The 17079-nt window shown below is 40.7% G+C and overlaps 2 protein-coding genes and 1 long non-coding RNA gene across 9 annotated transcripts in view; 1 reads left to right on the forward strand and 2 right to left on the reverse strand.

The window, feature by feature from the left end:
* Positions 1–17079, reverse strand: part of LOC121598671 — a 441765-nt gene that overhangs the window by 209741 nt on the left and 214945 nt on the right. The gene's annotated exons all lie outside the window — the stretch shown is intronic.
* The window catches only part of LOC121598677, a 45302-nt gene that overhangs the window by 12009 nt on the left and 16214 nt on the right, over positions 1–17079 (reverse strand). The window lies entirely within an intron of this gene.
* Positions 7102–15724, forward strand: LOC121598673. Its single transcript, XM_041925863.1, has 2 exons — positions 7102–7236; positions 12283–15724. Exon 2 carries the CDS (start codon positions 12294–12296, stop codon positions 14784–14786), a length of 2493 nt encoding a protein of 830 aa, XP_041781797.1. The 5' UTR covers positions 7102–7236; positions 12283–12293; the 3' UTR covers positions 14787–15724.

A 17079-nucleotide genomic window follows, 5' to 3' on the forward strand; every position in this document is an offset into this window, starting at 1 on the left:
TCAATTTGCTGTACAGCGTGCGCTCCTCCGTTTGTTGGTTGTGCTTTTTTAACCCCCATTTTGAGCGCTAATTAAAATAGGAATTGTGCAGGCGTCGTGCAGCCACGGATGCTACTACTGCATCGCTGCTTTTGTTTTGGTTGAGGGGAAGGAAATGTTGCTACGGAAAAGAAAAAGGTGCGATATAATTAAATATGCACGCGCAGCGCAAGATGCAGAGTACAGGGAGAAGGGAAATTATGTTTTCTTTTCATCCTTTTGTTCATTGCAGTGAAAGTTTAGCTGAACGATTTGCAGAATCTTTTTTATTTTTTATTTTTGCTTTAGCTGCTGATGCTTGTGTTGTGTGAAAAGGAAAAAAATGGAACGGCATTTAAAGGCCTCATTATATTGGCAGCCTTTTGGGCGGCGGACAAAGGTGCATTCTTTTGTTATGGAAATTGTTATGATTACATTAAAAAAAGCACATTCTTCGCTAGAATAAAAAAGATCAAAATTTGGTTCATCTAACAAGTTAATGTTAGGTTATAATTAGCAGCATTTTAATTACTACTTTAGTCATTTATAATTTTAATACTTCAATAATTGTGGATTCAAAAATGTTGTCAGATTACAATTATATTTTATAGGAAAAATATATTCATCAATCCAGTTAGATCCAGTCCAGTAAGATTAAAATTAGTTTGTTTATTTATGAATTTAATCATCAACACTTTTTTAAATTAAATGTTAGTTAATTTAAATTGAATTCATGAGATTCTTTTTTAAAAAAAAATGTATATTTTGCTTTTTTTTTTGGTTTATTTTCTTTTCCAGACAACGTCTGCATTACCTCAAATTCTAGTATCATAAAAGTATCATACAAATACATTCAAAAGGGTAATCAGCGCTCTTGTTACAATTATTTCCATCACCTTCGTCACATGAACAAACATCATTTACTTCCTTCTAAACAACGAGAACGAGTGCATTTCCAAGAAAGATATCAATTAAGTGTCTTGCAATCGTTTCATTTGCCCGCACAGAATCAACGATTGGAACAAGATGATTTTCTCATAAACATTCCACCCTGCGCCCCAGCAGTACTGTGTTCTCGTGCCAGTAAAACTCCCAGTACATGTGTGTGTGTGTGTGACGTCGCTGGCCCGGTTGATTAAAAGATCCTTCGGTTCGATTCTTTCACACCAAACAACAACCACCATGCGTCTCCACCGCCAGTGGTACCATTTCACTTTGTGAAATTGCTTTGTTCGGAAATGAATAAAACATGCACTTTTGCTTTCTGTCTCGCCTTCTTTCTCTGCATCTCTCTGTTTTCCCCTACGGCCAGGTCTTACGCTTGATGCTGTGCAGCACCCACTAAGGATTGAATTCGATTTATAACGCCCGGAACATCTACTAAAGCTCTTCCCCTCGATCCTCGGGCAAGGTAGGTGGAAGATAGGGCATGAATGTTGGCCACATTTGAATGTGAATGGAGGCTGCTTGCCATTGCTGGAAGCAGAGGAAGACATTACATACGTATGCACCACGGTGCTGCACCATCGCCAGTCGTTACGATGCCGGGTGTGAAAGTGACAGTGCGCTGTCAATTCAATCGTTGCATTCGCTTCCTGCTCCTCACCCGCAGCTCCATCACGGTTCCACTGCCTCCCATGGGAACCGTGGAACCGGAGGCATGGTTCGATGACACCAAGTGAGCACCCGGTTTCGGTCGACCAGCAGTGCTTCGGCTACTGCTGCGATGCCATGCCATGCCATTGGTGCTGGACGAGATAATAAACACAGTCAGTCGTCGTCGTGCCTGAACAGATAACCCATTTATTTTGTACCGATTTTACTTCGACGTGAATGCACACATTCTGCACGGTCGGTTCGGTTGCCGTTTCACACGAACACACACATACACACACGCAAACAGGAAACTGCATCATAGGCGAAAGACATTTGCCCGGCAGGATATCGATCCGATTAGGAGAATTTCTGTTCTGGGAAGCGATAGAGGGAGACAGCGAGAGGAGGAAAAAACAGCGAGGTAAAAAAACACCAGCATCACATCCAGAGGCGAGCGATAGACGGTGAACACGCCCGATTGGTTGTTATAAATTTAAAATTATTGATTTTCCTTTCATCTTTTACGGGCAGCGGACGGGGCTGGCTGGCTGCCAGCAGGGGCTAGCAATGTTGTGTGATGCTTCGCTTTCCTGCGACTACTTGCAGACAGAAATATGGTGCATGAAAGCACGTGATTATAAATAGCAACAGCTGGGTTTTTTTATATAAAGGCCAGCAGAAATAAGGTAAACGGAGGAACCTTCCACAAGAAGTTGCGTTCCACCGATATTTTAGAGAATTTCGAAGTAGGTCAGGCCAATAATGACGGAAATAATAATAATTAAAAGTCTTAAGAACAGTTTAACAGACATAAACAGAACTTAATTTACAGTTATTTAACTTGTGTTTATCTTTCGTACCTTTAATAATTTCTAAAATAACTCAAATAGCTCTTAAAAAGGAGAGTTTGTTATGATAATAGTATATCTTTAGGCGTATTTTTAGGTATTGTCTTTTTTCAAAATAGATTAAATATTTTGTAAAAAAACTAATCATTGGACATTTTTTAATTTTGTTTAATTTACACATCTACACTATTCGAGCTTTTGTGAGCGCCTGAAGTTAGGCAAAAAAACTGCTCCAAAGACTAATATTAACCTATCTACGTAGCACCGCCGATCAAAATCAATGATATTGTTTTTTTTCGCTTTATGAGTTTTTGCTAGATTACTCTTTTCAAGCAACTTCATCCATTAATATGTATTCTACTCAGCGCTTTTAAAATATCCATAATTTTAGAAAATAAAAGAATTAACACAAATTGCAGTAAAAACGATCATTTTCCAAAACAAAAAAGGAAGCGATATATCAACAGCCACCTCATTATAGAGTGTAACTTTAGCTTGCTTACAAGTGCATTTTAACCCTCGCCTTTCCCCCAAACGGTCATCTCATTGGTGCTGCTGCTGTTGTTGCTAATTGTCTCACATTCATGACATTCATACCGAAAGCGAAGAAAAAAAACCTGCCACAACAATATCGCAAAACAAGCATGTTTTTTGTTGTTGTATTTTTCTGCAAGCTTTTCAATCCCAGACCAGCTACTACCGGCGTAGCATTCATTTGAAGTCACGTTTCGCGGCACAACACCTCAACTAAAAGCGTTGATTTTCCGCAATAAATTTCCACCCTTTGCATTAGAATCGGTACCACGCCGGGTAAGTGCACTTTCCCGCGGCACAATTTGCTCTTTGTTTGTCTCATTTGTGTGTTCTTGTCTTCGTGCCGTACAAGGGAAGTGTGTGTGGTGTGTGTGTGTGTGTGTGTTGCGGGTGGTACTCGAGATTGTTTCTTTCTTCCGCCAGCGCGAGTGAGTAAGTACTTTTGTTATTTCTGCAGCGCACCAGAAACCTAGCAGTGGCACCACTTGAGCCCACCGGTGGCATGGCGCGTCATCCAGGAAACGTGTGACATTCCGGGCAACTTGGCAACTTGGCGGCTGTGGTTGAGGTTTGCAGGTTGCAAACTGTGGTGGTGGTTTTGGTGCTATTGTTTATCGTTCTGTACACGCAATGGTGGTGGTGGTAGTAGTAGCGGTCGGTCTGTTCTCTGCCGTTTCTGACTTCTGCACCACGCGGTATGATTTATGCTGTGCACTGGCGGCTGAAACATTAGTGAAGTGGATCCCAAATGGAAGCTAATTGATGTAGTCGAGGAAGAGGTGGAATGGAAAGGAAACGCTTGGGGAACAGCATAAATAATAACAATACGGAAATATAAAAGGGTATTTTGTACTACTTTGAGGAATACACCCGTGAGCGATTGAAGTTGTTTGTTGCCGGCTTTTTACTTTGAATCGTTTGGTTTAAACGAGTATCTTAAATTTTCATATGCTTCTATCAGTATTTGTTCGTGTCTTTGTTTTTAATTTTGCCTCTGTAAGCGCTTCTTGGAAGTGAGTAAAATAAATGAAGAAAGTTATTAAATAGAAATAATAAAACATAGTATCAAAAGTAGTATGAAAAGTACTAGAAAACACGTAAAACGTTTACGTTTAAAATACGTAAAACAGTTCATTGTACAAATCAAAATAAACAGAAAACATCAAAAATACTATATAAAATGAATATAATACAAAACAAAACCAAAAAATAGAACACAGCAGGACAGATCCCACGAGCAGAACATATTTTCTCATTGCAGCCAATTCAAAAATGGCTTAACTAAAGTCAATTTATACTATTTTTCTATTCTATTCTATTCCATTGATTTAATTTATCGGATCTCCATGCTAGTAGGAAAAACCCAACAATCGAAGATCGTCGTGCTTATGACACAATCACCATTACTTCCTCCTTCCTGCTGTAAATCATCAGAAAGCACAACAATCAAAACCAACACTTGTGTGCTGCTGCTCATTCGAAGAAACACCTTTTTCTGCCACCCTCAAGGGCGCACTTAATCTTTAACTAAACGGCTGCCTGACAAAACAGAGAACCTGCCCGGAAAAACACTGCTCACTTTTTACGCCCCAAAAGGTACGTGCGCCATGTCAAGTTATAAACACGTCAGCAGTGCCCCATCCCTGCGCTACACAATCCCGGTCACGGCACCAAGGCAATCGGAAGGAATTCCAATTGATTTTACGAGCGCCGGGTACAAAGGCATCATCACCACCGGCCCAAAATTCTACACGCCGGACCGGCCGACCCCGAACGGCAAAACTATTTGCACTTGTGCTGCTGGCTGGTGAGATTTTTGCAAACGTGATTATCTCAAGAGCGGTAACAAATTTGCCATCCAAAGTGCTGGCGGCGATTAGTGTCAAGTGCATTGTGGCACGGGGGGGGGGGGGGGGGGGGGTTATCTCTCGCTTATTTTGGGAGCCACATTCCAAGCAATTCCTGTGCGTGTGTGTGCTCCGCGCTCTCTTAACCTTGACTTCCAATCGGCATAATTTCAGTCACGTTAAATGACGGAAAGGCATCCTGCAAGGCGGCGTACAGCAGATCCGTGTATTTGTCGCCTGAAGGTTATTGCCCACTTGAAACGAACAACCTGCCAGCAGGGGTGGCCTAAAGTAAGGGACGCGCTTTCTGGTTGAAGCAGCACTTGAGCGGAATTAAATATTAACTACACTTCATTTTCGAACACTCTCAAGCAGTGCTCGGTCGGCTCCGGTCGGTCACGTCGGGTGGGTGGGTTGAATTTTCAACAAGGATTCTCGCTTCCACCCGGATGAGTCTGAGCCAGGCAGGGGCAGCTCCGAGTTTCACGGCACTTACAGAAGTGGGTAAGATATTCAAAAAGGGATAATAATAAGTCCCCCGGTATACGAGACATTGTTCGAAACAGCAAGGTTTAAGACGATCTGCCGCACGATAAAGTTTCTGCCGAGTGGTCGGTTTTTACGACACGGCCTCTACACCCAACTGGTCGCGGTAGCCAGTTTGGGAGAAGTTTCCATAGATCTCGAACCGTTGCCAAAGACGAGATGGAGAAGAAAAGAAAAACTTCTAGACAGATCTTACCGACAACCAAAGTCCGTTTGAACCAATACGAAACGAAGATGATTCACCATCCCCTGACGCGTTCGGTCGGTCTTATTGGTCGAGATCCTTCGTAAGGTAACGGAAGGCAAGCGGGCAACACGATGGACGGGTAAAACAAGAGCAAAAGATTCCTTATTTCTACCTCCGACTCCAGCTGGACGACGTCAATGGACGAAACGTTTCATTTCCTGCAAGCGAATGAAACAACTGCCTGTCCCGTACGAAGCCGGTGACAGTTTCGTTTTGCCACTATTCGGAGGGTCAAATTGAAAGGTAGAGTGGGAAACGGTGAAGGATCTGCTTTTACACTACTCTCAATTTCTCTGTGCCTTTCTTTTGACGCCATCGCCCCTGTAGTGATCTTCTAATGAAGTCTTCAGAATGGAGTTAAGCACTTGTTATTCTTTCGCAATGTCATCAACAGATACAATGCCTGTTGCGAACGCGACAATCCAGATTTTTTATATTTCTTTCTAACCATAAAATAGAATAAAATATGATAGTTCAAACATACTCGACAACAGACGTACCATCAAGGAGACAAACTTAATGTAATCCTAAACCCTTCAAGTAGGGCCATCTGGGTATTTTGACTTGCATTTTTTAGCAGTCAATTACTTCAAATCGTTTCGAACCTATAACGATTAACTTAGGATTACAGCATGCATGTGTGCCAAGCTAGACCAACTCCGAGAAGCGTAGGAAAATTCCACATCCATTTTTCTCACGACCGTAAAATCGTTAAACCTAAAAATCTCTCAAACATAGATGCGTTAATAACATGAACCAGATAAGATTTCGAAAGGCAATAAGTTCAAGTATTTGTCAATGATGCGATACATCCGGAACATGCACCACTGAAGTCAAGTGTTAGGTACAGTTACGCCAAAAAGGGAAAACCACAACGCCTGCAATCAATGCAACAATTTGTTCTCACCAGAGAAAGCAATAAAAAAAGGGATCACATTTCCTTCAGGATCGCTTGACATAAAACAGCACACCAGAACCAGAAAACCTCCTAGGAGAATGCGTAGGCGTGGCAAAAAGGAAAAGGCTAGCGACACGAACATATGCGAAAAAGGAAGAGAAAATAACCTTCCCAAAATAGAACTTGAAGAAATTAGTATATAAGAATTCATTTTGAATCTGAATAAACACTTACAATTCTGACGCCTAACTGTGCACCCGTGTACAGAGTTTTTTTGTCTGAACCGATCAACTAACCTTCCGCGACTTCGCGAATTTCATATCCGAAATTAATAATGGTGGCTCCAGAGAGGAGTAGTGTAAAGAAATAGGAAAACTCCAAAACTTTATTTTTTTTTATATCTACTCCAGTGAACGAAGTGAACAAAAAAGTTAGTGAATGAGTTTACACAAAAGGGTGTTAAATTGTAAAGTCAAATCGTATTTCTTACCGTTCTTGTGAAAGAACAATTTCCTCCTCGTCCGTTAAACTCGTTAATTAAACAAAACAAAAACAAAAAACTCGTAATCTGAACCAGCAGTGTTTGTTTATCAAATTACTGAACAATTGTGCTTGTAATAATTCATCACAGCGCAGCCAAGGTCCAGACAAGGAGAACGTCACCCTGCGTCACTTCAAAAGGAAATAAAGGAACTTATCCAGGTAAGCCAATTCCTTATTAAACTAACAAAAGGCAAGGAAATCATCGTCCAAAATGCCTGTAAAATTTGTGACCAATCCAAACGGCGCATGTCGATTGTGTACCGGGGTGGACACGAGCGAACCAACGATGACACAATGCAATGAATGCGATCGTTGGTTCCATTTGTCGTGTGTTAAATTACAACGACTGCCTAAACGAGAAGAATATTGGTTATGTCCGAAATGCCAAAGCATCAAGTACGAAATTAATCGTCTTACAAGCTTGACAAAGGAAACCGACAAGGGCAAGGAGGGAAAGGAACAAGAAACAAGCATTGAAACCTCCATAAAAGATTTTATCATCAGCCAAAAGGATCAGATGAAAGACATTTTTAACGTCATCAAAATATTAGTTGATGATAAAAAGGAACCATCGCACGTGGAAACCCTTATCAGAAGGCAATCCTTGATGCAGTTGCCCAAGTTTGGAGGCGATCCAAAAGAATGGACGAAATTCAAACAAACGTTTGATAAAACAAACGAAGAGGGCAGTTTTACGGATTTAGAAAATCTAAACCGTTTAACACAAGCTTTGAACGGAAAGGCGTTGCAGCACGTTCAACAGCTAATGATGGAATCCAATAACGTTAAAGAAATTATGTCGAGGTTAGAAGAGGATATATGGAAGAAATGATTTAGTTTATCTTGAACTCCTAAATAATCTACAGAAAATTAAAAAAGAGTCAAAAACCATGATTTATGAATTGACCAATGCATTAGAAAATCTAGTGCACACGGTAAAACTCATGAATAAACCGTCTTATCTAAACGATCATAGACTGGTTTTGGAATTAGTGTCCAAACTCCCCTACGACATCCAAGTCAAAGGACAGATTATATTATAGCACAAAAGGTAGATTTAGAAAATCAAACCTTAGATGAATTGTGTGAATGGTTAAAACCCTTTGCCAAAAGAGCCAGTCTCATGAGTGCCGCACAATCGATTAATAACAAAGGACATCTAAACATACATGAGCAAAAATTTGAACATAAATCTAAGCCAAAATGGCAGGACAATAATAAACCAAATCAAAACAAATCATCTATAAAATGCTTAATATGCAATAAATCCCACGAAACTATTAAATGTTACGCCTTAGTAAACAAAACTATAACAGAGCGTCAACAGATAGTTCGTAACAAACGACTTTGTGCCGGATGTTTGAATTCTAACAATCACGGTATAAACGTTTGTAGAAGTGCGCAAACGTGTGGTATTAACGGATGTACAGCTAAACATCATAAAATGCTTCATTCTACAGAATCAACACCAGCAGTTGAAAGAGAAGTAGCAAATAATCACCACGAGGTACAAAGCGCATCTTCCACGCATTACCAAGTGTTACCAGTAACACTAATCAATAAAGAAAAAACCGTGAAACGTATGCTTTCTTAGATACAGGCTCATCTCTCACCCTATTAGATGCAAAAATAGCCAAACAATTGTCGCTAACGGGAGAAGAAACTCCTCTTCAACTAGTTTGGACGCAAGGTACAAAGGCTGACCATGAAGGAAGTCAAAAGGTAAATCTAAAGATAAGAGGGACAACCAAAAAGACTTTCGCCCTAAAAGACGTTAGGACGATTAAAATCTAATGCTACCATTACAAACGTTAGATTACAATGAATTGTGTCTCAAGTTCCCTTATTTGAAAAATTTACCAATCGATAAGTTTGAAAACGTACAGCCGACCATTGTGATCGGCATAAGACATAACAAACTATTAATGGGTACAAAGCATCGCTACGGGAAGCAGGGAGAACCTATAGCCGTAAAAACCCCACTTGGCTGGCTTATACACGGTAAAAGGATGGAAAACAAAAATCAAAATTTCTCGATGGTTATTCAAGAAGATTCGGAAATTCAACGAATGATGTCAAATTATTTTTCCATTGAAGATTTTGGTGTAAAGCCCGTAAAGGCGCTACCTGAATCTGAGGAAGAAACAAGGGCAAAGCAAATCCTGAAAAATACTCTGAAGTTCAAAGAAGGACGTTACGAGGTAGGATTGCTATGGAAAAAGGATAACCATAAATTTCCCGCTAGCTTGGACAACGCAATGTCAAGGCTCATTGGCTTAGAAAGAAAGTTGAAAAAGGAACCAGAACTAAAGGAATGGGCGTTAACAACTTTCAAGAGCCATGTAGAAAAAGGTTACGCTAGGAAACTAGAACCATGGGAAATAGAAATGCATCCATCAAATACATTTTATCTTCCACACTTCGTGGTAATAAACAAAAACAAGGATCCGCCGAAACCCCGATTGGTGTTCGATGCAGCAGCAAAGGTTAGAGGACAATCTCTTAACTCCGCCTTACTATCGGGTCCGGACAGCACCACTTCACTATTTGGAATCCTAATTAGGTTCCGTGAAGGAAAATACGCAATCTGTGGTGACATTAAAGAAATGTTTCATCAAGTAAGAATTCGTAAAGAAGATCAACATGCCCAAAGATTTCTTTGGCGCGATTGCGAAGACCGTAAGCCAGATACTTACGTTATGCAAGTAATGACCTTCGGGTCAACATGTTCACCTTCTTGCGCGCAGGCCGCAAAAAATTCCAATGCAGAGAGGCTAAAGGACAAATACCCTTTAGCGTTAACTCCAATCGTGCAACAGCATTATGTTGACGATTATAATGACAGCTTTAATTCAATGAGCACTGCCATAGAGACAGTACAACAGGTAATAAAGGCTCATGATGAAGAAGGATTCTTTATTACCAAGTTTTGCTCAAATAACAAAGAATTGCTCAGTACCATATCAGAAGATAGGATTGACGCAGACAATATAAAGGTAATGGATAGTAGAAACGAGGAATCGAAAATACTCGGAATTTATTGGAACACAACTAAAGATAACATTGGCTTTCATGCAAAACTGGACAAAATACCTTCTGACGTTCGTCTAAAATTCAGACACCCAACAAAACGGGAAGTATTATCATTTGTTATGAGTTTCTTCGATCCATTGGGTCTCTTATCCAACATAACCATACAAGGGAGAATTCTTATGCAAGAAGTGACAAAAGAAACAAATGAATGGGACGTACCAATTTCAGACAATTTGTTTGAAATGTGGACAACGTGGCTAAAATATGTTGACTTAACCAAACATGTTCGTATTCCTAGATGGATTATGAAAACGCCCACTTCAGAAATAGAGCTACACACATTTGTAGACGCCTCCGACAAGGCATTTGCCGCAGTTATTTACGCCAGAAGCATAAACAATGGGAAACCATATGTCCAAATTCTCACCGCAAAGGCTAGAGTTGCGCCAATTAAAATATTATCAATACCTCGTTTAGAATTACAAGCAGCATTATTGGGGGTTAGGCTGTTGGATACAATCAAAAGTGAACTGAGAATCAAAATATCCGAAACAACATTTTGGACTGATTCAAAAACGGTGTTAGCATGGATAAATTCCTCTCACCGTAAATACAAACCATTTGTAGCCCATCGTATCGGAGAAATCCTCGATACAACGACAATGAACCAATGGAGATGGGTACCATCAGAGCTGAACCCAGCAGATGAGGCCACAAAGGTCATAACCAAAAATTCCATATGGTTACAAGGACCACCATTCCTAACGCATGACAAAAAGGAATGGCCCAGGAATGTAGCGGTAGAGACAGACGAAGAAAAACATTTCGTCAACATTCATATAGATAAAAAGGACTACATTCAAGAACAAAAATTCTCCAATTGGTGGAAACTCATATTTAGAATTTCGACCATCATGAAAATAGTCGATTTTGGATTGAGAAAAAGGTCATTTTCCAAGGCATACACGATGAAAGATCGAATTCGTGCCGAGAATATTTTGTACCGAAAGGCTCAAAAAGATATCTATCCAGACGAAATAAAAGATATAAAGAAAAACGGACAATTGACAACAATTGGACCTCTCTCGAAGCTAACGCCCTTTTTGGACGAAAACGGCGTAATGCGCTTCAAGAGCCGACTGGAATACACCGAGCATCTCCCGAAATCAACGAGGATGCCAATTATATTACCAAAAGATCATCACATCACTCGTCTAATAATACAATGGTATCATGAAGTTTACAACCACCAGTCAGATAAAATAGTTTTATCGGCAATTCAACAAAAATATTTCATACCCAGTTTGAATACAGCATTTCGTTACGTAAAGGCTAGATGCCAATACTGTAAAAATGCTAAGGCTAAACCGATAGCACCGCTAATGGCACCGTTGCCTACCTGTAGAACGGAAGCGTACGTCTATCCATTTACACATACGGGTATAGACTACTTCGGACCATTCGAAGTAGCAGTAAAAAGATCAATAGAAAAACGCTGGGGTGTAATCTTCACATGCATGACCACAAGAGCAAGCCATATCGAGTTAGCTGAAAAGCTAGATACCGATTCCTTTATCATGTGCTTCCTAAACTTTCAAGGGAGACGAGGAATGGTGACTCATGTCTACAGCGACAATGGAACAAACTTTGTGGGAGCAGACAACGAACTGCGATCGTTGATAAAACAAATTAACGCCCGCATGCAACAGGGAGAGGCAATGAAACTACAAATAATGTGGCACTTTAATCCACCAAGCGCCCCGCACTTTGGAGGGTCTTGGGAACGATTAATCCGCATAATCAAATCCAATTTGAAGGATATGATACATTGTAGAAAAAATCGTGCACCGACCATTGAAGTCTTAAGAAGTGCCTTAATACAAGCCGAATTTATTCTAAATTCTCGCCCCTTAACGAACATTCCTCTAAATGAAGAAAACGATGAACCGTTAACACCGTTTCATATTCTTATCGGTAGAGCAGGAAATTACTCCATACCGATAGAAACCCCAACCCATAGCTTAGAACGTAAACATTACAGACTTGCGCTCTACTATGGCAAGGTTTTTTGGGACAAATGGGTAAAGCAATATTTACCACTCATTTCCCAAAGACCAAAATGGAATAAATTGACAGAACCGATTAAAATCGATGATATCGTTGTAATTACAGATTCTAATTCGATGAAACCCGGTACCTGGCTAAAGGGACGAGTAATAGAATTACAACCCGGCAAGGACGGACAAATACGATCTGTTAAAATAAAAACAGCACAAGGTATATATTGTCGTCCAGTTACAGGAGTAGCAATCCTTGACGTTTATAAACAAGAAAATCTTAAGACTTCAATAGATAATTCCGCCAAAACACCTGAATTTGTAGGTATCATGCATGAACGAAACCCTAAAAAACCATTAAGTACCTGTCATAATCAGGTAAATGAAAACAAGAAAAACGATCGCGATGTTAAATCTTTTAAACGTCCTTATAATGATTTACCACCAAACGACACGCGCGTTTCAGACTCTAAACGAGGGCCGGGATCGGAAAAGAAATTAACGGGGAATACCATCAAAAAATTTAACAATATTGTCATTACTCTACTAATGATTTTATTTCTTTCAGCTGAAGCAATAGGGGAATCATCAAGGGGTTTGATAGCGTATGACTGCGCTAATAATGACATAAACATTACTAGCTACTCCCTTATGGACGTAGCATCATGTATCCCACCGGCCAAAAATGTAACGACAAAAGAAATACGCATTCAAGTACTACAAAGAAGTCCGAAAACTATAGTACATGTTAGTCAATGCAAAGTAATAATCAAACGCTCAATTCGACATTGTGGCGCCTTTTCTCACACTTCTGATTATGAATATGGGTACGCGTACATCATAAAGGAATTTACACCAGTAGAATGTAAATTAGCTCAAACGTTAGGAGAAGTTTCTATATCTATCAATGCCAAGGTCAGGGAACTGCGTCGTAATCACACCACCAGAGGGGAAGCACTCATCGTCGGCAGCGTCACGGGAACCAAATGCAGCGGCGGAACTTACCGGACATCGAGCTACACCTGGGAAAGCGCATTGGTATATTACGAATATGAAATCGGAATGTACGATTACGTAGCCACGGCGGACATCGAAAACGACCAGGTAACGCTGCGTAACGGGATCATCTGCAAATATACGACGGGTTGGTGTCTAGATGCGGAATACGGCTACCTTACGTGGAGTGTCGATTTGTCAAGACAATGCGAGCGCAACGACTTTGAAATAATCTACGAAGGTACTGTAAACAAAACCTTTGATCAAAATACTGACGTCAAAACACGAGCTAACGCAGTCTACACCTTAATATCGAAAGAGCATATGTTTTCAATAAGGGCTCTCGATGCTACTCAAATATGCGGCTTTAATAGCTACGTAACCGATCACCCAAAGATTTTCATTCTTGAGTTACAAGGATATCAATCGCCTTTCAAACGCAGAGCAATCGATGGAAAAAATCTCGACTTGTTCACCTATTTCAACTCAAAAATCACGCTAGTAGAAAACTATCTCGGTCAAAAGTTGAACGATGTGTACACTACAGTTATGACCGAAATGTGCAAACTAGATAAAGCACTTTTGGAGACCAAATTAACACTTGCTCGCCTAAATCCAAGTGAATTCGTCAAGAATCTCGTTAAACGTCCTGGTTACACAGCAGTCGTAGCAGCCGAAGTACTATACATTCTGGAATGCAAACCGGTCTACGTCACTTATGACAGCAAAGAAGATTGCTATCAAGAAATTCCAGTGAAGTACAATAATCGCTCTATGTTTATGGCTCCAGTTACACGAATGCTACAACTAAGAGGCACGCAAATAGACTGCACACCATTACTACCAGCGAAATTTACAATTGGTGGTAGGTGGTATACTACAGATCATCGTTTGAGAGAAACGACAGCCCCACAACAACTGACCACCGATATCGTAACCAATTGGGCATACACTCCCTTACCAAGTCTAATGAAGAGTGGAGTGTACGATGCCGAAAGTCTCCAAAAGATGAAGAACTTAGTGTACGAACAAGGTGATAAGAAAATAGCATCTTCAGTCTTGTACAAGATGATCGCCGGTCAACATCCTAATCTACAAGGATTTACCTTTGACGCACTCATATCAGAAAAGGTAATTCATAATGCATTTCAAAAATATTGGTCGAAGCTGGTATCATGGTCCACGTGGATCGGAAACATTACATCTACAGCCATAGGTATCTATGTATTTGGCAGAGCAGTCAAATTCATTATGGATACAATAATCCATGGCAGAATTCTATTCGAAATCTACGGAGTAGGATGGCAGTTGCTAGCATCCTTTTGGGATTCCTTGACTAATCTGCTATCTCATCGCGGCCATCGGAGACAACAAGAAAATGTAGCACCACAGCCGGCGTACAATCCAAACCACACTATCGATGAACCAAACACAGACCAGAACCCGCCAGCATTCTCATCACCCGTAGTAGAGCAAAGAATACATCGTACTCTACCAATGTTCCTGTATCCGCGATACAACAACATCCCAACAACAATAGACCACGAGATGACTACAGCATGCGCACCGCCTTCACAGCAACCGCTCATCGGGCAGCAAGACGGTGATTACGAACGCAAGTAACACAAATATCGTAGGTTTATACATTTTATATTTTTTTTTATCTCTGCTTTATAATCTCCTAAATTCTATCATAGAAAATGTCGCGTTATTTTGTAAAACTTGTAGTTTTACGAGGGCCGGTATGTTGCGAACGCGACAATCCAGATTTTTTATATTTCTTTCTAACCATAAAATAGAATAAAATATGATAGTTCAAACATACTCGACAACAGACGTACCATCAAGGAGACAAACTTAATGTAATCCTAAACCCTTCAAGTAGGGCCATCTGGGTATTTTGACTTGCATTTTTTAGCAGTCAATTACTTCAAATCGTTTCGAACCTATAACGATTAACTTAGGATTACAGCATGCATGTGTGCCAAGCTAGACCAACTCCGAGAAGCGTAGGAAAATTCCACATCCATTTTTCTCACGACCGTAAAATCGTTAAACCTAAAAATCTCTCAAACATAGATGCGTTAATAACATGAACCAGATAAGATTTCGAAAGGCAATAAGTTCAAGTATTTGTCAATGATGCGATACATCCGGAACATGCACCACTGAAGTCAAGTGTTAGGTACAGTTACGCCAAAAAGGGAAAACCACAACGCCTGCAATCAATGCAACAATTTGTTCTCACCAGAGAAAGCAATAAAAAAAGGGATCACATTTCCTTCAGGATCGCTTGACATAAAACAGCACACCAGAACCAGAAAACCTCCTAGGAGAATGCGTAGGCGTGGCAAAAAGGAAAAGGCTAGCGACACGAACATATGCGAAAAAGGAAGAGAAAATAACCTTCCCAAAATAGAACTTGAAGAAATTAGTATATAAGAATTCATTTTGAATCTGAATAAACACTTACAATTCTGACGCCTAACTGTGCACCCGTGTACAGAGTTTTTTTGTCTGAACCGATCAACTAACCTTCCGCGACTTCGCGAATTTCATATCCGAAATTAATAATGCCTGTTTGGTTGAAAAAAAAAACACGATATTTTGGCTAGTCCAAAACTGTTATACGAATACTAAACTGTTATACACTTCTCCTATAAGAGTTACATTAAACAAAAATGGATAATTATTCTGTAAAATCAACTCCCAAAAAAGGCAGAGCAAAAACATAAAACAAACCTTTACTGAAGGTTCACTCTTCCTTCAAAATGTCACAAATGCCATCGGAACGCTTATTCTTTCAAACTTTACAGACGGCAAAGAAGTGGGTGCTGCTCTCACTCTCTCTCTCTCCCGTGACACTTGGAAAAGAATCTTCCAACCGATTTGCGTCCTCACCAAACCATTTTCTGTGCCATTCTGTGTTACGGAAGAAGTTAAAATTTCCCACCTTTACGCTGCCATCCCTTCTCCGGACATCAAGCGCGCGCGCGCGTCAGGAAGGAAACAAGCGTGAATCTACCAAATTGCCAACCTATCAGTCGCTGCGCGCAAAAAGAATTGTACCACAAACGATTGTCCCAGTGTAGAAAGGAACAAAAGGTTTCAAAGTACGGGGGCGAGTGGCAGAGCAAGGACGGCAAAGCAAACGAAACAATAGACACAGACTAATAAAAAAGAGCAATTTTGGCGAAAACGAGTTGACACAACGTAAGAAAAGATGAAATTTGCTCAAAAAGTTTAGCGTAGAAAAGTTTTTCCACCAGGAGCAGAATGCTCGGTTGGTGAGGGAGCGCATAAAAGAAGAAGGCACGGTCTCTGCTGGGTGGCCTGGGAGGTCGGGAAACGGTAACAACTTTACTTCCGGCATGCGTTTCCTGCTGCTGAAGGGTGCTGCCATCGAAGGCAAGTCCCTACTACACTGCGCTTTGTTGAGCGCAATGGAGCGCAATAGACTCTACCGACTAACACCCCAAAAAAAAGGGGTGGCCTTTTTAAATGAACATTAACGGCAAAATTGGCAGAAACCGTTTCAAATTCTGGGAACCTTTTCTACTACCCAGCATCCTCGCCAGGACCTGCAGACTTCATTTCCTGTGGCACGTTCGTAAGATAATTGTTCCATTCTTCGGCGGAGACGACCTCTCACCATTGCACCATCGCGTACCAACAGTAAGTGGACTGTTTTCTAACCCCGTAGAAAGGGTGACTCCAGTACTTCACAAGTACGGTAATTTATCGGCCAGTATCAACGGGTCTTAGCGCGGATTAAGCCGTACGGCGAAGCTCGAGTGCGTACAGCAGGCGCGGAAAAGGCCACCACATTGGTATGCACAACAAGTCGGCCGACACCTTTTGTTAGATGGGGGGAGGGAACGGATTTAACTGACCCATCCTTCCCGGCTTCATAAGC

This window comes from Anopheles merus, chromosome 3L, assembly GCF_017562075.2.
Source record: "Anopheles merus strain MAF chromosome 3L, AmerM5.1, whole genome shotgun sequence".
NCBI classification, from domain to species: domain Eukaryota; kingdom Metazoa; phylum Arthropoda; class Insecta; order Diptera; family Culicidae; genus Anopheles; species Anopheles merus.